At 37.5% G+C, this 23,439-nt stretch overlaps 1 protein-coding gene across 2 annotated transcripts in view; it reads left to right on the forward strand.

The window, feature by feature from the left end:
* The window catches only part of GRIA3 (glutamate ionotropic receptor AMPA type subunit 3), a 300,360-nt gene that overhangs the window by 223,050 nt on the left and 53,871 nt on the right, over positions 1-23,439 (forward strand). For both annotated transcript variants that reach the window (XM_012745625.3, XM_012745624.3), the window contains exons 11-12: positions 10,357-10,733; positions 20,994-21,192. In XM_012745625.3, coding sequence (XP_012601079.1) covers positions 10,357-10,733; positions 20,994-21,192 — 576 coding nt within the window. The remainder of the gene's footprint in view (positions 1-10,356; positions 10,734-20,993; positions 21,193-23,439) is intronic.

Genomic DNA, 23,439 nt, shown 5'->3' on the forward strand with positions numbered 1-23,439 from the left:
TTGCTTCTTTCCTCTAATTTCTGCTAGAATCTGTCTTTTTTGCAGAGACACTCTGTCTAGCGGTGTTATTTGTCCGCCATCTTGCTCTGCCCCCTATTTCTGCTTTGATATTTATTATTTCTTCTACTAATTTTGGGTTTGATTTGCTCTTGTTTTTCTAGTTCTTTGAAATGCATTTTTAGGTTGTTTATTTGAAGCTTTTCTACTTTTTCGATGTGAGCACTTATTGCTATAAATTTTCTTCTTATTACTGAGTTTGCTATATCCCATAGGTTTTCATATGTTGTGTTTTCATTTTCATTTGTTTCAAGAAATTTTTTCAATTTCCTTCTTAATCTCTTCATTGACCCACTGGTCATTCAGGAGCATATTGTTTAATTTCCATGTGTTTGTATGGTTTCCAATGTTCTTCTTGTTATTGATTTCTAGTTTTATTGCATTGTGGTTAGAGAAAATACTTGGTATGATTTTAATTACTTTGAATTTTTAAGACTTGTTTTGTGTCCTAATATATGGTCTATCCTTGAGAATGATCCATGAGCTCAGCAGAAGAATGTGTATTCTACAGCTGTTGGATGAAATATTCTATAAATATCTATTACATCCATTTGGTCTATAGTGCAGATTAAGTCCAATGTTTCTTTGTTGATTTTCTGTCTGGATTATCTGTCCAATGCTGAGAGTGGAGTGTTGAGGTATCCAGTGATTACTATATTGGGGTCTATCTCTCTCTTTAGCTCTGATAATATTTGCTTAATATATCTGATTGCTCCAGTGTTGGGTGCATGTATATTTAGAATAGTTATATCTTCTTGCTGAATTGACCCCTTTATCATTATATAATGACCTTGTCTCTTTTTATAGTTTTTGTATTGAAATCTATTTTATCTGAAAGAAGTGTAGCTACTTCTACTCGTTTTTGGTTTCCACTTTCACGAAATATCTTTTTCATCCCTTTATTTTCAGTCTACGTGTGTCTTTATGGGTGAAGTATATTTCTTGCAGACAACATATAGTTGGGCTTTTTAATTCATTCAGCCACTCTATGTCTTTTGATTGGAGAGTTTAGTCTATTCACATTCAATGTTATTATTGATAGGTAAGGACTTAAACTACTGCCATGTTATTTGATTTCTGATTGTTTTGTGGGCCTCTCTTTCTTTCTTACTTCCTGTCTTCTTTTGTTAAAAGTGATTTTCTCTGGTAGTATGTTTAATTTCTTATTTTTTTATTTTTTGTGTATTTATTGTAGGATTTTTGATTTGAGGTTACCATGAGGTTTGCTAAATATATTTTATAACCAATTATTTTAAACATATGACAACTCTACTTACAAAGAGAAATCTAACAGAAATTCTACCGTTTAACTCCACCTCCCCCCACTTTTTAACTTTTTGTTGTTTCCATCTATATCTTTTTATACTATCTCTCTCTCAAAAATTTGTTGTAGTTATTTTTGATGAGTTTGTCTTTTAGTCTTCCTACTCAAGGTATAAGTGGTTTATATACCACAATTACAGCATTCTGTATTTGTGTACACATTCTGTATTTGTGTACTTACTGTTACCAGTGAGTTGTATACCTTCAGATGATTTCTTATTATTCATTAATGTCCTTTTCTTTCATATTGAAGAACTTTTAGCATTTCTTGTAGAACAGGTGTTGTGTTGATGAAATCTCTCAGCTTATGTTTGTCTGGGAAAGTCATTAATCTCTATATATTGCTTCTTCTTTCCAATTTGTCTATCTGTGAGTCAGGTAGCTTGAGAATTAGAGAGTACTTTATATGATTAGTGATTTAGATGCCATATCTCCACTTCTGAATAGGTAAAGATTCCCCAGGAAAAACCTTCCCATCTTTTCCCTCCAGTTCTTTTTACTAAAGACAAAAGCAATAGCCAGGGAATGCTCTTACAAAAAATGTCCTCCTCCCTCCCCTGACCTAAAACAACTTTCTGATGCTTTCTGGGCTTATAACATGAGGTGATTACAGAGAACTGACAGCAAACCAACCCATTGGAGAAGACTGCCAAACTCTGTTTTCCTCTAAAACCTAAGGCCATGAAAAAGAGCTTATCATGCTTTTGAGTAAGAGCTCTCTGTTAGGGAGGATGATCTCATAAGCTAAATGTATCTTCGTCTTCATTTAGAAGTTTTAGTCTTTTGGCATTGAGAAGTTTGCAACTTCTCTATCAATGATAGAAATGGAGAAAAATGAAAGCACAGGCTTTCATTTCTGGAAGGCCTGGCCTCTAGTGGGTTTACAAGTTGCTGAAGAAAAAGAAGAGTAGAAAACCACTAGTTATTTCTGTAAGTTCTTAATGAGCAAAAGGATAGAGAACAGGAAACTTTCTTGCAGTGAACATGAAAACTACACAGATAGGCCCTGCTTTATCTTTATGGTGTTTTCCTTTACGCTTTTAGTATGTAAAACAGATCAGAGCAGAAAAAAATGAGGAAAGTCAGGGATGAAGAAAGCTTTGCAAAGGAGATTTCAGTGTCAGCCATAGTCTCAAGAAAGAGTCAAAATCAATTAAATTGGTTAAAGAATAAAGAAGCCAATCAGCTTCTTTTCCGAAAAGGGTTTTTCCCCACCTCTAAAGAAATTCAAATCAAGGTTGATGTTGGGGCACCTTGTATCTCTAAGAAGGCTATTTTTGAAACAAACGTCAGTAGGACACAATGTGCTCCATTATGTAAGCCCTTCAGAACATTATGGACTTGAAACTGTCTACCTGCTTTTAGCAGTTTTGATTTTGAGCTGGATATCTGTAACACCACCACATAGTAATTGTCCCAGCTCAAATGGCTTACAGACCACAAGTTTTTATGGCTCCCAAATAGCATGTGTTTTAAGAGAACATTTTAAAACGGCATTTTTTGCTAGCAGGGCTCTTAAACATCCTTAAGCCTGCTTTTTCATTCATTTTACAGATGAATATGGGGACTAGCCAGAACTGGACATCAGAACTGCCCATTGAATAAATCAGGATATCAAAGCCCGATGGAAATGACAATGGTGGCAGGGTTGTGAGAAGGTTAAAAAAATCCCACAGTTTAGCAGCCCAGGCTTCATGACCCCTGGTCTAGTGTTCTGTCCACTGGGTCACACTGGCCCAGTTTACTATGCTTGTCAGATTATGGGAAGACTGGTATTGTATCAGTCAGCTATAGCATCCCCATGTGGTTTCCAGGGATTTACAATCTAGTTGGAGTATAAGCTTTTCCATCCAAGATACCTATCCTGATTATCTATGGCCTCCAGGATAAGGTAATATACATCTCTAGTTATTACTTGAAATATTTGAAAACACAATGTAAGCAGCTGGGGGTTTCTGCCCTCGGAGAGGAATAAAAAAAAGTCAGGAAAGGGGCTAGAAGGAAATTGAGGTTCTAATTAACAATAGGACATCTCTGAATGGGCAGCTGCCCGGTTCTTTATGTTCCTAGCACTTAGAACTAAGGATAAAGAGGAGGGGGCTTGAGAAAGGCCCAACAAGCTACTGCCCAGATTGGTTCCTGTGGCCTGGAAGACAGCAGAGAGCTTGGGAACAGAGATGAGGTTAGGGGAATGGTTGATTAGAGGTCACATTCTCTGGGTGTCCCCAGACTCCTTCACACTCTTCGAACAAATGGCAATTTTACAGATACTATTTGCACTGACATTTCTCTGCCTAGAAGAAATTATCTCTTAGGTTGTCACTATCTTAAGCTAGATTCATTTTCCATTAAGAAAGGCAGAAAGTCGATCTGTCCTTCTAGCTAAAAGGCAGAGAAGCAAGGGTCCAGTAACAGATGCCAAATAATCTTCTATTCTTCAGGTGATTACACTGAGCTTTGGCAGAAGGGCTGATGATTTGATAAAAGTGTTCCCTCCTTCAAACAATGCATGTGAACTCCAGGAAGAAGCATTCATGATGCTTGGAAGTCTGCCATTCTAAACAGAGAAGGTGGGGGAATATTTCCAACCAAATGTCACACAAGGCCTTCATCCAGCTCCAGGGACACTCCTTTATCTTCACTTTGTCTTTAACTCTCTCAGCTCCCCAAGGACAAGGAGCCCTAATCGATAGATCCAGTCTGGGACATCTGTTCTGGATAAAGAAATGAGGAGATCCTGTTGTGACACTGCTTGTTGTTGCACAGATTTAAATAGGCCTCATCCTTTTCTCCAGATCTTAAAAATTGCTGACAGTAAATATCCCATAGAGTACAGCCAATAAAGCAGTGTAAGTCTTGTTCCTCAACACACGGCAATTATCCTCCTATTGTCTAGCTTGATTCTGCCCTACTATTTTCTCTGACACATTTAAACTTCCCAAAGGAAATGTCTGCCAAAGGCTACTAGAGCCTTGTGATTGATACAGGGAAAGGAGGAGGTCAGGTCATGCCTGCTTCTCTCGGGTAACATAATACCCTGTGCATTACACATCAATACATTCTCTACTCCCTCTCTCCTGTTCTCTCCCTTGCTTTCAGAAAGTGCTTTAAAATGGTGGCTGACAAGTTCCTGCTCATGCGTAGTCTCCAGGTGGGTGACAAGTTTTATATCAGATGACAAGTTGAAAGTAAGATACAAGACTTCTAACTCAAAGAATTTTTAAAACTACATTTAAATTAAGTATCATCTCTTCCTAAAATCTCTCAGATTCTTAAGTGCCTCGTCCCTATGCGTATGAGTTTGTTGGTTTTTAAGTTTTATGAAATTTACAACTTTGGCAACCCATCTATGAAAAAGATTATAAATCCCCTCAAGCTAAATCCCCTCCAATAATGCAGTTGTTCCAGGTTTGCCACTGGCAAGTGAAAAAAAATCAAACCTAATTTAGTGTGTTTACTGAGCCCACACAGTCACTCTTAAACTGTTTGATTAAAATCCTTTAAGTAGTCAAGATGCAAGCAAAAAACACTAACAAACTCTTACCGTGATCTCTTTCCATTTGCTGGTTTTTATTTGTCAAAAAGGGTATGAGCACTCTCATACCACCTTCTTACCCATCTAGGTTTCTGAAAATGACTTGCCTACTGCTATTACCAATGCAAGCAGAGTCTTAAAGACAAAATGGCACTGGAGTGGTTTGGGATACCCCAAGAGAGGCATATCATTATTGAGTAAGAATATCACTTACTCACCAGCTCCATATATAGTTATTAACGCTCTCTCCCAGCCATAGCTGACTTTCATAAGAACAGAGACCAAGAAAGGAATTCCATTTGAGTGGCCTTTTTCAGTTTTTCATCAACATGGGCCTCCTAAATCTTTAACTTGCCTTGAAAGTGACCTTCCCTCTCATCTGCTTGCTATGGCAGTCCCAGGAGAGCTAAATGGGTATTTTTGGCAGTTTGTTATCTGCTCCTCCCCATTTCCTTTAATAATCAAGTCAATTATGGACATTATGCCAAGCAGATCCTAAGTTCTAAAATAACCAACCATCACAACTGCCTTTTATTATAGAGGAGGACTAGTAGTGGGCAAGGGCTTCTCCAAGGCTGGCTCTGATCTGACAGTTCTGCTGCATTGGTCTCTCACCAAACACACAAGAGAAGGCAGGAGTCGCTAAGTCTCCTACCAAGCTAGCTGTCCTTGAGGCAGTCAGTAGCTCCCTTCCTTTCTATTAGTTGTGCCTTCTTCCACTTGCTTTTCACTATTCCTTTGTGGGTTTTTTTCCATTTATCCTAGGTCTTTTTTAAGGTTCTTCATGGGAAAATCTCTTTTAGAGCCAGGTTCACCTCAGTGAGGCATAACTGTGCACAGATTTAATGCCATTGGGGATTACACCCTCCAAAAAACAAAATCCACCTTCTTTGAAAAAGCTCCTTAGAAAAAAGCCATTCAGAAAAGGTAGACATAGCAGGCTGAGGGAAAAAGGCAAATGCCTGAGGGAAGCAGAATGTTCTTCTTGTCTTTTGCGATTTCAAAAGTACTTCAAACTAGGAATGGCCTCCTTTGGGAATCTGTTCTTTTGCTGAATGTACCTGGGAACCAGACAACAAGAAGTCCTGCTTTGTCTATTCAGCCACCTCTTGTTAGTTTTTAGTGGTGCTTGCCATGTAATGGGATCAGAATCCCAGGTTTCAGCACCAAAGATGTCGGGGTGGGAGTCTGTTCTCGGTTCTTGGTGTGCTCTTGGCCGAAGAATGATCAGACACACCAAAGTGTCAGGTCCAGACTATTTTCCTGGTCCTCTGATTCCTTTCTTGGAAAAACCACCAGCAAAGCCAATTCAGTGGAGTAACCTCAGGCAGGGAGCAGTTTCACAAGAGCAGCTCTTTATTGTAGAATAAAATGGGTCTGTCTCTGTAAGTGGAGACAGACAGACCAACTCACTCACTGATTGACTCACTCACTCCTGGCTTCTCAGATCGTTTCCTTTTATTAGCCCAGTCTGGAGGCAGGCCCTTGGGAGGTGTAGGATGTTCTCAAATGATCAACAGGTGTCCTTACAATTCCATCTGTGTATATGAGCTCTCTTCTCTCTAAGAAAGCCCACCTGTTGGGGGGGGGGGGTTGGGCAGTGAGCTGCAATGCAGATTCAAGTTAATGACATATTAATTATCCTTAGGTTACTTTAGGTCACTTTCTAAGTCATATTGTGCCTGGGCTGGAGAATTTCTACATTGATAAAGCATGCCCTCCTTCCCCACTTGTAGCAGTTGCTTAGGATAGGATTAAGGGTGGGGCAGCACATAAATGGAGTGCTGTCCTTGTCCTTCTTCCCAGGTGGAACAATTGCTCCAAACAGCACCAAAACAGGGAACCCTTGTCTAGAGCCGGAAATCCTAACTATCTACCTAACAGTGGGTGTTTCAGTTACTGAGTTAGAGTTTCTTTATTTTAAAAGGGGTCAAGATTCCCAAACTGCTTTCTGTGTCCACTTGAAAAGAGCCCAAATCCCCTAAATTCAGTCCAAAGTGATTTTCTCTCGCAAATATCCCCTTATTTATTCCTTCTAAAACAAACAAATGTCAATTTCTCCTAAAACTATCTTTTGGACTTAAAAGATCAAAAAAATACTTAAATTAAGTAATTAAATTCAAATGAAATTAAGTGGGAAATGATATTAAAGGGATATGTGCATGTTCTGAGCAGGAGGCAGAACCATGTTGGCAAAGAGAGGAGGTGGCTTTATCTGTGAATTCTCTTGGCATGACAAAACTCTTTCTAGCTGATTGGTACTTTCTCTGCCAAAAACCCTGCTGGCTTTCTGGCCACTTCCATTCTCCTCTGTAGCCTTTGTTTCTATGACCAGGTCTAGCCCCAGGCAAAAAGGTAAAATAGATAAAATTTGTCTTTGGCTTCCTTCCAGTTAGCAATGTGGAACTGGAGATTCAAGAGATGGTGGCAAGGAGATGAGAGTTGAAGCCATAGATAACAATATTGAGGGGAAAAAATGAAGGACAGAACCTTAAAGAATCTTCCTTATTCCACAAACCTGCATTGAGTACCTCCTAAGCCAGGCACCATGAATAGACTCTGGAGCAGGCATCCTTAAACTACAGCCCGTGGGCCACACGCCGCCTGCCTAGGACATTTATCCAGCCCCACCAGGTGTTTTGCCGCCGCTTCCTGTCCTGCTTAGAAGCCGACTCGTCCAGGGCCCACAGTGTGCACTCTCCAATGGTCTGAGGGACAGTGAACTGGCCCCCTGTTTAAAAAGTTTGAGGACCCCTGCTCTGGAGGGTACAAAGGTATGCCTAAATTGAGAGAGCAGAATTAGGAAGAAAAGCCAAAGAAGGAACAATCAGAGAGGTAGGAGGAGAACTCATTGTCTTTAGTATCATACAGCCAAGGAAATGTAAAAGGCCAAAGGTGTCACATGAGCAGTTGATGTCTGCGGGAAGGTCTTTGAATTTGGTAACCGAATATATAGTTTAAGAAACAATTTCAGTAAACTGGAGGGGCTGGAAGTTAAGTCTCATGGGTGTAAGGAGAAAGTGGTGTTGAAATCAAGAGATAGTAAAGGTGTGTTTTTTTCAAGATTGGTGGTGATAGGGAGAGATGTAATTTCATTAAAAGGGTAGCAGGATCAAAAGGTGGGAGGAATGTTTTTGCTTCATTTTTGTTTGTTACTAAACAGAACTACTTGAATAGGATTTTAAGTGAATAATCACCTGGAAGGCCACCTAAGCCCGACCCCCACAGTTTCTGATTCCATACATCTGAGAAGTGGCATTTATAACACATTCCCAGGTGACTTTGATGCTAGTACAGGGACTACACTTAGATAACCACTGGGATAGATTAATAGAGAAGGAAAAATTAAATATGTAAAATATACAATAGATGGAACTGGGTTTTAAGAATAGACAGAGGAATATGGAATGCATGGAATAAGTGGACTAAATCTTAGAAAGAGTGTCAATTTCCAAGAGATAGAAATGCATGGAAGGAATGGATGAAGCTGTTGCAATACATTGACAATTTGAGAGGGACACTGAGGTGACAGAACTTATATCAGATGGCTTCCATTTTCTCAGTAAAGAAAGAGGCAAGATCATCTGCAGAGAGGGTAGGACTAATAGGGACTAGGAAAGGTGAAAAGTTTGGAATAAGCATCATTTACAAACATAGAATGATTCACAATGTAGAGGAGAATCTACTTTGGGGTGGTAGATGATGGGTTTAATTTTAGAAAGGATGAGTTTGAGATTTGGTCAGTAGGCAGTGGCTTCTGCATGCTTTTTGCAACATCCACTAGAATATAGAGGATGTAGGATGCCCTTCATTCAGGTAAGTATTTTTGTCTGTCTTGTTCATGCCTTCATTCCTAGCACCTAGGATAGTGCTTGGCACAGAATAGGCACTCAAATGTGCATTGGAATGAACCTGATGGGGGTTGGCTGAGGTTGATAATTGCAGATAAAAGTAGTGTATAATAGACACCTGCGAGTATCTATGGAGTTGGAACATGATGCTGGTTAAAAGAGTGAGTTCTGAAGAACAGGGTTCTAATCCCAGCCTCTCAGTGCTTCAGTTTCTTCATCTCTAACATGGAATGATAACTGTACCAACCTCAAGGTTGCTGTGAGAATTAAATGAGATAATATGTATAAAGTGATTAACACAGTACCTCACATAGAGTAAGCACTCAGTAAATATGAGCTGTTTATGATCTGCATTTTCCCTTAAATTAATTAAGGAGTATTTCTCAACTGGTTTGAGTTACCATAAGTTATTCAAGGCAGTAAACCTTCATTTCTTTGAAAATATATTCTATCTCAGACTTTATCATTCTTTTCTCACCTCTCCTCATTGGTAGGGATATTGTGGCATAACTGTATTTAACATAGAAAGACACTGATCAGAACTGATGTTTTCACTTGATATCTGACATACCATCCAAAAGCCTTTCCTTACTCAGAAGCATTTTCTATATGTGCATTTTAAGGCCTGGCTCCAGACTAAAATCTATTGCCATTGGAAAGGAACAATTGTGGAAAACAGAAGAGATAAGTGCAGAAATTCCTAGTGCCTATTTTCATGGGATTAGTACAAAAACAAAACCTGCCTTTGCCTCAGTTAATTAAGCAGTGCACTATTGACATTTATTTTATTGAGCCAATACAAGTGAGTGCTACACTGATATTTATCACTAGAAAATACAGCTCACTATATAAATTAATATGCATTCTAACAACTGTATTACTTGTTACTGCCATGTTACCGCCCATGTAGAATTCTTTCATGTTTCCATACATCATATTCAATAATCAACAACTTATTTTTTAGGCATCTACAATTTCTTTAGTTCAAAATTCGTTGCAGTGATAGACATAAAAATAGAAGATTGAGTTCCTGCCTCCAAAAAAACCTGTTTTAATAGACATACTCTCAAAAAAATAATAATTCAAGAATAATACAAGATAGCAAACACCCAAGAACTAAACTGAATGCTGTGGCCCTGTGTTGCACTTCATGATGAGGAGTGAGGCAGACATAAGATGTATAGGCTATTATGCTTTCTCCACAGGAATTTTCAGTCAAGTGAAGGAGATAAGACATAGGAACTTGAAAATTAAAACAAGAAAACAAGAGTTAAACAGTGATATGTTACAAGGGAATAAAAGTTGAGCTGCAAGGTAGCAAAAAATAATCAGGAAAAAAACAGAGTCAGTTGCTCTAAGCCAATATAACATGTCTCAGAAGACAAAAGGCCAGTGCCCTTACTTTAATATACCATCAAGTTAAAGCGCTTTAGAACCCATCAAATGCTACCACTTTTCTCTCCTAAGCATTGAGGAATGTATTGGTTGTAGTGATTTAAGACTTTACACTTCCACCAAAGAAGTATATTAAGTGCCAAATGAGTGATTGAAATACTGTCTCTAAACGTCATGTATGTATTTTTTTTTCAGAGAGCTGATATAGCTGTTGCTCCACTCACTATAACATTGGTCCGTGAAGAAGTCATAGATTTTTCAAAGCCATTCATGAGCCTAGGCATCTCCATCATGATAAAGAAGCCTCAGAAATCAAAACCAGGCGTATTCTCATTTCTGGATCCCTTGGCTTATGAAATCTGGATGTGCATTGTCTTCGCCTACATCGGCGTCAGTGTAGTTCTTTTCCTGGTCAGCAGATTCAGCCCTTATGAATGGCACTTGGAAGACAACAATGAAGAACCTCGTGACCCACAAAGCCCTCCTGATCCTCCAAATGAATTCGGAATATTTAACAGTCTTTGGTTTTCCTTGGGTGCCTTTATGCAGCAAGGATGTGATATTTCTCCAAGGTTTGTTTCCATATCATAGCCAACGCCTCGTTGCCTTTTATGGCCATGCTCCATTCATGTTCATCTGGTATTCATCCATCTCAACTCCAGATTTGTTTCGTTTAACATTCCATCTAACAACAAATTATCATCAAGCCATTTTGTTTGCTTACATCCGTGAAGTGAGTATGTCATTGGTGTTGCTTTGAATGTGTTTCATGCATTTCTGTGGTATTGTATATACATTAGAGCAAACATTTGAATTCTGGATAAAGACAACATTACCAGTAAATATTAATATTATTCAGATAAAGCACATGCTAAATTTTTGATCAGATCAAACAGACATGATTTCCTCATTAATTGTGCTAAAATGTTTTCTCATTCATCAAGAGTTTGGATCACGACAAAAACTGAAAGAAGATAGAACTCTTCTTTAAAACCCTCCTACCTTCCCCTTTCATAGTCCTCCCTTTTGCATTTTACTCTCAGGCTGCCTAGAACTTCCATGAGCCTTGTAGCAGTCCACCCAAGTTTTCTAGCTAAAACTATAAAACTTCTCAAAGAAAATGTAGAAGAAAAATCTGTGTGACCTTGAATTGGACAAAGAGTTCTTAGAACACAAAAGCACAATTCATGAAAAATTTGATAAACTGACTTCTCAAAATTCAAAACCTTACATTTCAAGAGACACCATTAAGAAAATGAAAAAACAAGCTACAGTCTTGGAGGAAATATTAGCAAATTACATATCTGATATAGGAGTTGTATTCATAATATATAATAATCTCTTGCAACTCAACAAAAAAGACCCAATTTTTAAAATAGACAAAAGATTTAAATAGACATTTCCCCAAAGAAGATATACAAATGGCTAATGAGCACATGAAAACATGTTCAACATTGTTAAAAATTAGGGAAATGCAAGATGCAAATTAAAAACACAATGAGATATTGCTACATAACCTCTAAAATAGCTATTAATATAATCAAAAAGAAAGACATTACCAAATGGTAGTAAGGACACAGAACAACTGTAACTCTCATCCATTAGTAGTGGGAATACAAAATGCGACAGCCACATTGGAAAATAGTTTGGCAGTTTCTTATAAAGTAAGACATAGACTTAAAATGCAATACAGCAATTCCACTCTTAGCTATTTAACTGAGAGAAAGGAAAACATACATGCACATAGATTTAAATTACACAAATGTTCATAGTAGCTTTATATTTATAATAGTCAAAAAGTAGAAGTAACCCAAATGTCCATCAACTAGTGGATGGACAAACAAAATGTGACATATCCATACAATGGAATACTATTCAGCAATTAAAAAGAATAGACTACTGACATGCTATAACATGGATGAACCTGGAAAACACTAAGTGAAATAAGTCAGACACAAAAGACCACATATTATACCATTCCATTTATTGAATATTCCATTTTGTATGATTCCATTTGTCCAGGATACGCAAATTCATAGAGACAGAAAGTGCATTAGTGGTTGTGGGGGTTCAAAGGGAGCAGAGAGGGGATAATCTGGACCAGCATTAGGGTGAGGCATTGAGGCTGAGAAGAGCAAGTGCAGGGATCAGATCCAGGCTATATTTAAAATTCTGGTATTTTGTTCATCATGGAGTTTTTGCATTGATTTTGATTTTTTAAAATATTGTACTTAAATGCTATTTATCTTGATTAATGAGATTTTTTTTACAATTAAGATAAAGTAAGATTTTATTTTTAAAATAAAAATCTGGAATGTTGGAAACTTGGATTTAAAAAAATTTTTTCATCATATTATGGGGGTACAAATATTGTTAAGTTTACATATATTGCCCTTGCCACCCCCTACCGCCTGCCGAGTCAGAGCTTCTAGTGCGTCTATCCCCTAGGTGGTGTGCGTTGCACTCATTATGTAAGTATACACCCATCCCCTCCTCCCCCTACCACCTGCCCACCACCCAATAAAACTGTTTTGTTTTTTTTGACATTTTGGTTACATTTGAGATTTTGATGCCCCCTTACATTTTACATGTGGGGAGAATGCTTCCTTTGCCTCATCCTAGTCCTAGGCCTGGATTAACTGCAAATGGGCATGAGGGAACTTTTTGGGTGATGAAAATGCTCTAAAACTGGATTGTGACAATGGTTGCACAACTCTATAATTACTAAAATCATTGTACACTTACACGGGTGAATTTTATGATATGCAAATTTTATGTAAGTAAAGCTATTGAAAATATTAAACATGAATGTCCTAGGCCTCACCCATTTAGTTTGAATGTTAACTCACCTAAACAAAAATGGTGATGAATTCATAATCACAAAATATCATAGGTGAATGTAACATCTTTATAATTAGAAACAAAAAGTTGTAGGTTTTTGTAAAGTTGAGCATTAGTCTAAATATTGACGAGTCAATTATACAATCATATAGGATTTTCATTTAGAATATAAGGACTCAGAAGATTACTACCATGTTTTTACAGCATACTTCATTTTGATATAATCTATTTGGAGCATAAAACATTAAAATGAAGCTTTGCAGCATAACTCACTGGTAACCATCTTCAACAGCTTTTGAGAATAGCCTGTGTGGGGCAAGCCTCGTTTGTCAAAACGAGTGTAGATTTGTCAAACTCACACTTTTCTTATCATCCTCAATCTGCTTATCAGATTCTCTAAATTATCTCACTCCCTGTTCCTTTTGTGCTTAGAATGTGTGTCATTTTGTGATATTATCTGGGAATTTGTTTATTTTGCTAGTATATTTTTTATTTTTTGAAATGTTCACTTCAGGAGACTATGATTTCTGAATGATCGTGTTGAATGATTTTTAACATGGCTGATAATCTGTGTTGAGACAATGCTAAAGAGTCATTAAAGCTAGAGATTTTATTTGTTTCTGTAAGTGAATTTTAAAAACTAAATTTGTAGTATCCCCATTGGAGTACTGCAGTACTACTCTGCATACTCAAACAGGACTCTTCTTGTTTTTAGAAGTATTATGCACATTGCTTGCTTAACTAATAACTTAAATATGATGACCTGAAAAGGACAAGTTGAACAGGTTTTTTTTTTTTAATTTGGGGGGTAGAATTTAAGCTGTATCTCTTCTGAAGCACTGAAATATATCAACTTATTTTCTTCACAATACAGATTTTATTATGCTGCACTAGATACTGTCATATAGAGCAATGGCTTTCAAATTTTTTGACCATGACCCACAGTATGAAAAAAATTTTCCATCACAACTCAGTATACATATATGTATATAACAAAAGGTTCACCAGATTTTACCCTTATGATACACTCTAATATTTTCTATTTTGTTTCATTTTTTTTACATGCTGATCACAACTCAACCCAGCAATAGGGCACACAGCCTACAGCGTAACACTGGCCTACAGTAGCAAGTATTATTCTTACTGTGCTTTTGAGTAATAAATTATTACCTTTATGAGATCTACATTTTCTACCACATGGGTAATTCCTCTTTCAACACTGTCTTTTATGTCCTTTAAAAGAAATTATATATTTAAGCCTTAATAAAATGTTTTACTTCTTAGCATATTTATTACATACCAGTTAAGGAGAAACATGTTTCTCCTTGTCTTGAGCGCTCTATTGGTTATATATTTGTGCTCCATTATATAACAGCAAACCTCACCATGATGTGTTTTTCTATTAAGAGATTTAGAAATTCTCAATAATAACATACTTGCACTCTAAGATTTGTGGTTTGCCTTGACTGCAAAGACCAGCACTATACTTTATTTCTGTTTAATGGCCACACTTGGAATGCAAATGCTCCAGAAAGCCCAGAATGTGAGCATGCATTGATTGTACACTCTGACTTTTCTCAAAATTGAAGCAATTCAAGGAATGGTAAGAGGCCACATTTTAAAGCAAAATTAATAAATATTAGAGCAAGATGAGATGTCAGATATAAATTAGTCCAACTGCTTCCACTTACTGGGAATAGAGAGACAACACCTTCCCTGAGCTCCCACTGTGTATGGCTACTTTACCTACATTATTGCATGGATTTTAATCCTCAAAATACTGCTGCAGGTGGGCATTAAACTTAGTTTTGAATTGAGGAAGGTGACATTCAGATTAAATAATTTTCCCAGTCACAGCTAATTGCAGAGCCAGAATACAAACCAAGCTCCAATTACAAAACCCATGCCATTTCTTTCCACTTCATGCTGCTTTTTCCAATATCATAGGCAAAGGAATAGCACCCAGAGATGATATGATAGAATCCAAGGTCATGACAATTTTAAGAGCTAGCAGCACAATTATTAATATTTCCACTACCACTCACTGCCTCCAACTACCAACCCAAATGTACGCTGTTTATTCCGTTCCTTTCCTCATGCTCCAGCACAAGAGCTGTATTCCAGTCTCCCAACCTCTGAAGAAACTCCAGCTTTGCTCTGGTTGTTAATGAAAGTAGGCAGTGAGCATTTAAAATAACATTGAGCATATATTCGCTCCAAGGAAAAGACTAGGAAATGAGTGACAAGACATCATGAGGAAAACCACTGGCACCATTCCATTTCCATCAAATAAAGTTATTAACAGTTACCTAGAAGCTTAAAGAGTCTGCGCCAATATTAGGTTTGATATTTTCAACTATCTCTATTGTTCAGAGTGAATGATTTTGTTCTACATGAAGCTAGAGGCTGAGTCAGCTTTAGAGAGGGTAATCAGTGTAATTAGCTGAGGTTTTATCCACATGCAAACTGATTTGTTGGGGGCAGTAGGGAGAAGACATGAGGACATAGGCAGTGAGTGCAGCCAGATGGAAGAAGCACAGTGGTTAGGCGTGTGGGCACTGGAGTTAGCCTCCCTAGATTCACAATATGCTTAGCAGTTGTTATAACCTGGGGCAAATTACTAAACCTTACTAAGCCTCGGTTCTTCGTCTGTAAACTGTAAAGCACAGTGCCTGGCATATAAATACTCAATAAATGGTAGCTATTGTCATTATTAAATTGGCAGCACTTAATCATTCTATAATAGTTTCACAAATACTAACAGATAATATTGCAGTTGCAGGTTAGTTCCTAAAACTCCTTAGAAATATGGTTGAAATGCTAGTCAGTACCAAATAGCTGGCCTCTGATGAGAAATAACCAGCAATATTCCTTCTTCATCCCATACACTGCTTTTGTTAAAGATTACACCTCTTGAAGATATTTTCATTGTATTATTCCACTATGTCTTACTGATATTGGCAGGAGATTGCAACTTTTTTTTTTTTTAAATGTATTTCCATTGTAAAACTTTGATAGAACCACTAAGCAGGCCAGACTCCAAGTCAGTCCAGACAAATGCTCCCCCTGCTGGCTTTCTGTGAGCTGCAAGAACATCTGAGGGCTATATGAGTTGAAGACGTGAGGGTTGTAGTAATTATTACAAAGAAAATGGGAAGAACAGACTAATTTGAACCTGACTACTGTGTACAGATTATGCTAAAGGTATTACTCTCTTGTTAAATTTTCAAGATATCAAGTACTTTGGAGAAGAGGGCAGGGGATTCACCCAGGTTAGTTGAGACATAGATCCTCCTTTAAAATGGAAACTATGTGCAGAATAATAAAGGACATGAAGGCTATAAAATGAATGAGATTAAAGACAATAGGAATTTTTGGCTCCATTTTAAGTAATATCCTTTCCTCTGCTGATGTATGACCATTGTCTTCATCTTACTGCAAATTCACTTCAAAGCAGTAGTGATGTGGTAATAAATTAATGATGTAATAGCAGGATTTTTATTACAACTATTTCATGACTTTTCTGGCTGAAAGCCATAGTTTTCAGTCTTTGGGACATGGTTACTTATTCTCATCAGACAAGACTATAAAAGCCAAAGATTGATTCTGCACATTTAAAAAAAATCTGTCACAGACACAATATTGAATGGAGTGTAGAAATGATGCATACTTTGGAAGAAAAAAGAGAAAAAAAGAATGATAAAGAGTTTGTATAAAGGAGAAGCAGTTTTCAGTCCTAGCTCTTCATCTTATAAAGCTAGTAAGTGCAGATTATAAAATTTACTTACAGGATGAAGGTTACAGCACATGTATCACTTTTATTATCATTTCATAGGTCATAAAATACATTTTATTATTAACTCAGAAACTCTAGTTTCTTATGATTACAGATAACAAGAGCATTGTATATTATTTGATGTGCATATTTTGCAATGCTTTTATATGTCTGTTTTTCTCTTGTTGCTAATTTACTTTCATTAACTTCACGCCTCCTCTTACATTTCTTCAAAAGGTACGATACGGTTCTTATAAAGCACTTTTATAAACACTAAATGTGCAGCATTTTACAGCCATTTCATTATGCTAACCTTGAAATCTGTCTGTGCAACAAAACTATTTGAAATGAATGTTAAACATTTTGCAGCTGCATTAATGGAGGGAAAGATACTGAAAAAATGACAGGTCTTTTTAACTCAACTATAAAGTCTTGTCTTGTTTTAATAGATCCTTTATAAAATGGGATGAGGTTGACCCATCAGTCACTTTTTATATAGCCTCCATGTGAAATGTGGGTTTAAGTGGCTATAGTTTCCTTAATGAGAAAAGGTAAATGTAAAAATGCTTATGGAGCTTCTTCCCTGTAGGTTTCACTGTACCTTTTCCCAATGAAAGGATTTAGATGTTCATGCCAAACAAAGAAAGAAAGTGGCGGAAATTTTATCAAATCCTTTGTCAAAGCTACTACTGTCTTGAGGGGAAAATGTTGACTGCAGCTTGTGAATTCCACACTGATTCCATGGAAGCTCTTTCTTCCATCTATGCTGAGGTTTATGGATACTATCATATCATTTCTGTGTATAATAGAAATTCTCCATGCCCACAGGTATATCATGATATTAACCGCATAATTGCCAAAGTCAATTACCATGTAGACAAGAGGCCATGAAAATGACCATTTTGCATTTAGGTTTATTTTCAGTCATGTCAACAACCAATCTCGGCTGAGTCATTCAGATCAAGCACATGATGATCTGAGTCAGTATTAAGGTGGCCAAAATAACCAGATTATGATGTGCGGGCTTGATTTGAGATCAGACAGACACAGCCACAGTCCATTAGCCTCAATAGAATGGCACAATGTAATTTCCATAAATTACTGTATTTTTCTCCACATTTCAAGTAGACAATGCATAAACTACCATTAGTATTCACAGCAGCAGAATGTACCTCTTTCTGTATGAAACCGTGATTTGGAATGACTCCAAAGTCAGTTTGGTGTCGGCAAAACCCCATCGCTCCAAATAAGGATGGCATTCACTGTTTTGTTCCAAGTGAACAACAGATAATAAGCAATAATTATCCAAATATGCTTACTTTTCCTGCAACTGTATTTCTGTGTTTGTAGGAAAATTGTACCTTCTATAATTTGCACACCCTTTTGGAAGTTTCTTATACAAAATATGGGTATTTTATACTACAAAAATGTGGGTATTCCTTTCCTAATGTGTAAGTATAGATGTTTTGTTTCTTATTTCTCCTCTCTGCGCCTCAATTCCTTTATGTGTAAAACGCTTCTGTTGGCTTCTCTGTAAAATGGTACCTAACTATAGGGATAGAGGATTAAAAGAGTTAGTACATGTAAAGCAATTAGACCAGAGTCTGGCATATAGGAAGTGCTCAATAAGTATTAGCTATTACTGTTTTCATTTTTATTACCCTATTACTAGGAATGCTCCTTTGCAGTATTGATCTTTTACACAAAAAAAATATTTCTAGAGTCAGATTAGTCCAGAATAAATGAAATATGTATGACAACAATGAAGAAAGACTAAGAAGGTCTGAATTCATAATTGAAACAATCAGTATACTTTTAGCATTCGGAAATGTGACACATTCTTTTCTGACTCATCCAGATGTTTTTACTTCTTCTGATTAAAGGAGAAATGTTCCCAGATGAAATTCTAAGCTAGCATAACTATTAGTTAGAAAAATATGTTGCAAAGCAGATTTTTACATCTGAAAAGCTAACAGTGATTATGTTCAGGAAATAAATGAATAAGGGTTGTTTTAGGCATCCAGGGACCAACAGGAATTGTAGACTTAAAAAAAATCAAGTAAGTTTGTTATGGTTAACCAATAAAGAATACTATTTATCAAAAAATCTGCCAAAATTATTTGATCAGAGTGTAGCAGCTAAAACAACTGAATTTTCCAGAGGCTGAAAAGAAGGTTATCTTGGGACACAGGAATTTAAATTTGCTTCAAAGTGGTGAAATGCTAGTACAGACAGAGAAGAGCTTGATTTGCCAGCTGTCAGCCCAGAACTACCCTCTTCCCACAGAGCCTGGAGACGTGCCAGGCTCCTACGCCTATTCTTGACTTTATGACAGAGTGGGTTCTCTTCCTGTGAGCTTTTCTGGGCATGCAAGAACATAGCGTAACCAGGATGGAGCTCTGCCACACAGCAGAATTATCCTAGGGATGATGTGGCAATGTTTTATAAAACCTAGGGAGCAGATTTTCATTTCTGCAGACAGAGCCAGCCTTCAGCAACATTGTGAGGGAGATGAAGTTTCCTGAACCCAAGCCACTACCCACCATTTAGCATTCAATGCCTTCATACTGCCCCCTAACTTCCCACGGTCCCTCTCCCTGAGTAGCACTCATGATGTAGGACCATAACATGCCATCCTGGCTGCACCTCGAGAGTTTTATAAAATACTGCTGCTTTGGCCCAACCCCCAGGATTCTCATTTAATTGGTCTGGGATGGAGCCTAGGCAAGGTTTTTCTGTCTTTTTGTTTTGTTGTGTTTTGACTCAAGTTCCCCAGACGATGTTGATGTATAGGCAGAGTTGAGAACCACTGATACAGAAGAAGAAGAATGTTTCTCAGTTTGGTCTGCAGGCCACATGCAGCAGAATCGCCTGTGATGCTTAAAAAGTACAGATTCTTGAGCATTTCAGATATTCTGAATCTGTATTTTAACAAACCCCTCAGCTAATGCCAATGAACAGTAACATTTAAGAATAAAATCTTCCCCTTATTAAAATTCACCCATCTTCTATTCTGTTCCCTACTAATTGGATAAACAATGGGTGCTGTTGAATGTGTTACTTTTTGATCAAGACTCCTAAAGACAAAACAGAGGGTTATTTCAGTAGTAAGAATTTCAGTAGCAGGCCAGAAGGATGGTTTTGTTTGTTTTGGGGTTTGGGAGAGAAGGGAGGTGTAGGAAACAAGCCTTTTTTAGTGCCTCTCAAATCCTATTATACAGGTAGTTTCCTATTTGACTTGGGGCCTATCTCATGCGGCTAAGGCTTGGTTTTAAAAGGGAAGAGTTTTGATCTCCTGAGCCCCACTAGCCATTTATATGAATATGATAATAAATATAATCTAGTTCTCTGCCACATGGGTGACCAACTCAATGAAAGGACAATGTCTTTATGAAATTTATTAAATTCAAAATGAAGAGTGCTCATTTACTAGTACCTACCCATTTCTCTTCAAATGTGAAAAGGATTTCGACAGTGTTTCTTCTATGACTTCACCTTACATTAGTGATTCTCAACCTCGGTTGTACCCCGTAATCATCTGGGGAGCTTTAAAAAATATAGATGTCTGGTTTCCACCTCCTAGCTTCTGATTTTATTGGTCTTGGGTAGCCTGGGCATGAGGTTGGTTTGTTTGTTTGTTTGTTTGTTTGTTTGTTTGTTTGTTTTTAAAAGATCCCAATCCCAGGTGATTCTAATGTGTAGCCAAAGGCTGAGAACCACTTGCTTCCACAGATGTGCCCAGCAAAGCTTATAGGAAGAGAACTCAGTAAGTTAAATTATTACATGTAAGCAGCAGAGGGTAAAAAGAAGATTATTTTCCCTGTGATTAAAACAAAAATTCCTGCCAGGGCAGTGGCCCATGCCTGTATTTCCAGCTACTCAGGAGGCCGAGGAAGGAGGATTGCTTGAGCCCAGGAGTTCAAGTCTAGCCTGGGCAACACAGTGAGACCCTGTCTCATTTTTTTAAATCCTACTTTGAAACCTGTACATGGTCTGAAGAGTATTGTGCCTGCATCATCATCATATGCCATCATGACATGGGGTGTTGTTGTTAACATGTGCCTTTTGTTTGATTTTTTAATTCTCTCACATCATCTATTTCCCTCCTTCATCAGCTATATTGAACCCACTCCTCTTTCTAGAAATAAAGACAAGGATTTCTTAAACTGAGATCTGGCCCGTCTGGGTCTGGATTTCTTTTTGTTTTGTTTTGTAGATCACTCTCCGGGCGCATTGTTGGAGGGGTTTGGTGGTTCTTCACCCTGATCATAATTTCTTCCTATACTGCCAATCTCGCTGCTTTCCTGACTGTGGAGAGGATGGTCTCTCCCATAGAGAGTGCTGAAGACTTAGCTAAGCAGACTGAAATTGCATATGGGACCCTGGACTCCGGTTCAACAAAAGAATTTTTCAGAGTAAGTGCTTTGTAGTTAATTGGGCCTGCTGGTTTTTATTTTATCATCTTCTGACAAAGGGAAGTTCACAGTGCTTTCCAGGGAGGGTTGGGAAATAGTGGGAATGTTATGGAGGAAGAGCATCTTGAATACAATACTGCCTAGTTGGTGATCTACTTCATTGTCCTTTAGAACTAAGATACATGTGAGATAATAACAAGTGACAAGTTGAGAGTACTGAGTTTGAACTCCCAGATTAGAATCCCAACACTGCCACAAAGTGATTGCCCTTGGGCAAGTCTTTTAACTTCTGTTGGCTTCAGTCCCATTACTGGAATAATGAGGAGATTGAACTAAAAAATATTTATTCTTCCTTCTAGCTTTTACAAAAGCAGTGACTTTGTCTCAGCTATTCACAGAAGTTAGGTAATTGACTCTAAAACTCTGATGAGTGATGGAGTATAAGAAATTACATATTCTACTTTAAACATTATTTTTTTGTTGAAATGTAATATAGTTGTTTCAAGTATTCATGTACATAGTGATAATTCAATTTTCAGGGCAGATGATAATTATTTTAATTTCTTGATTAGACTTATTTCTCCTAACCCCCTATAGGACAAATCTTATTGGAATAGCAGCAAATTGTTCACTAGCAAAATTTAGTAAAGCTATGTAAACTTGGTCAAAAGGAAAGATGAAAGGAGAATGAAGCAGAAAATGATAGAATAATATGATGGACAAATCACTTTTGCATAAACTATTGAGATCTTTGTTCTGTGGTGAGTGGACTATGAGGAAGAATATTAGTGGAGTTTTTAAGAACTCCAATGTTTTTCATTTGCCCCAACAAGGAAAATATGTTGGTTTAGATTAGAAAATGGACCCAGTCTATACAATACCACTACCTGCTACTGTAAGCACTGTAACTTGTTGCAGCAATGATCCAGAAGCCACTTGGGTGGTGGGTAGAGAGAAAAATTTTAGTCACTCTCTCCAATCAATAATCAAGTTATTGAATGGCAGGTATAATTACTGACTTCTCCTCAAAGGTCCAGAGTAAACAGATAGTGGTTCTAAACCCACTCATATTAATAATCAGTAATAAATATATTTCTACATGTAATATCAGGAGATTTCTCCAATTATTTCACGGTAAACCAGGAAGAGTGTGTTTCTTGACATTATAGCAATTAACTAAAACCTATTTTCACTCCCCGAAGGAGAAACTGCTCATTTGGGGACCCTTTATAGAATTCTCATTGGCTTGGAATATCCATATCTCACCCTCTATTGCCTGTTTACTGAGCAGATCATAATCTCCAACTCGGGAGAGGGGTCCATTGTTGGAAGCATCAAAATGACATGGAGACCTTCTGGAACTAATATGACCTTGACTTTCACTACTATGGCAGTCCCAGAAGCATTTTTAGGAACAATCCCCTGCCCCCATGAAATCACTCACATGTGTCAGGGCTAGAAGCCAGGAATTTCCATCTGCTGAGTAGTCAGCACATAATCAGCTCCATAGAAATCTGGTTGAGTATCAACCTTCAACAGAGCTTATGTCCACCATCCCAATAGGCATCGAGTTGCTATATGAAGTAATTAACCACTTAGGATATCAAGACACTAAACTTGGACCCTCTGATAAGAGGTACTTATTCTACTAGAAAGCATTTTTCCGTCAACATCAGAGATTAGAAAGTTGTGCTTTAAATGGTAATCAATAAATGGCATCAATTCCCATTAGGCTTTCAAAGGCCATTAATCCATAGTGCAGACAAAAGGAGGTTCTCTGGGAAGCCAGGAAGATTTATTAGCACAAAAGCTTGAAGATGTGACCAAATAGCCATTGCCCCCATGCCCAGACCTCATCCCCTATTCATTTTGTGACTTTCTCAAAAACCAGGAAAGTGTTTACTAGGTCATTTAATGATGGTTTCATTAAAGAGCATCATATTATCAAAGCTGATTTGAATCAACATTCAATTCTAAGCAAAGCTATTGCCACACTCTAGTTTCTAATGCTCACCAATTTCTAGCCAATGAGTAATTCATACGGAAATGGGGCTGTTTTGAAAATCCGATTAGAGAGGGAGCTGGATATTTCTAGGTATAAGGAAGTAACTGCAAATCATTTTCTAATTCTGGCATGCCACTTTTTTTCTTTTCCCCAAATGGTCGCTTGTGACAGCATTAAGGACTCTGTGGGGTGGTTCTTTGGGGCAGCATACAAAGGTTGATGATCTAAGAGTGGAACTATAA

Source organism: Microcebus murinus, chromosome X, assembly GCF_040939455.1.
Source record: "Microcebus murinus isolate Inina chromosome X, M.murinus_Inina_mat1.0, whole genome shotgun sequence".
NCBI classification, from domain to species: Eukaryota; Metazoa; Chordata; class Mammalia; order Primates; family Cheirogaleidae; genus Microcebus; species Microcebus murinus.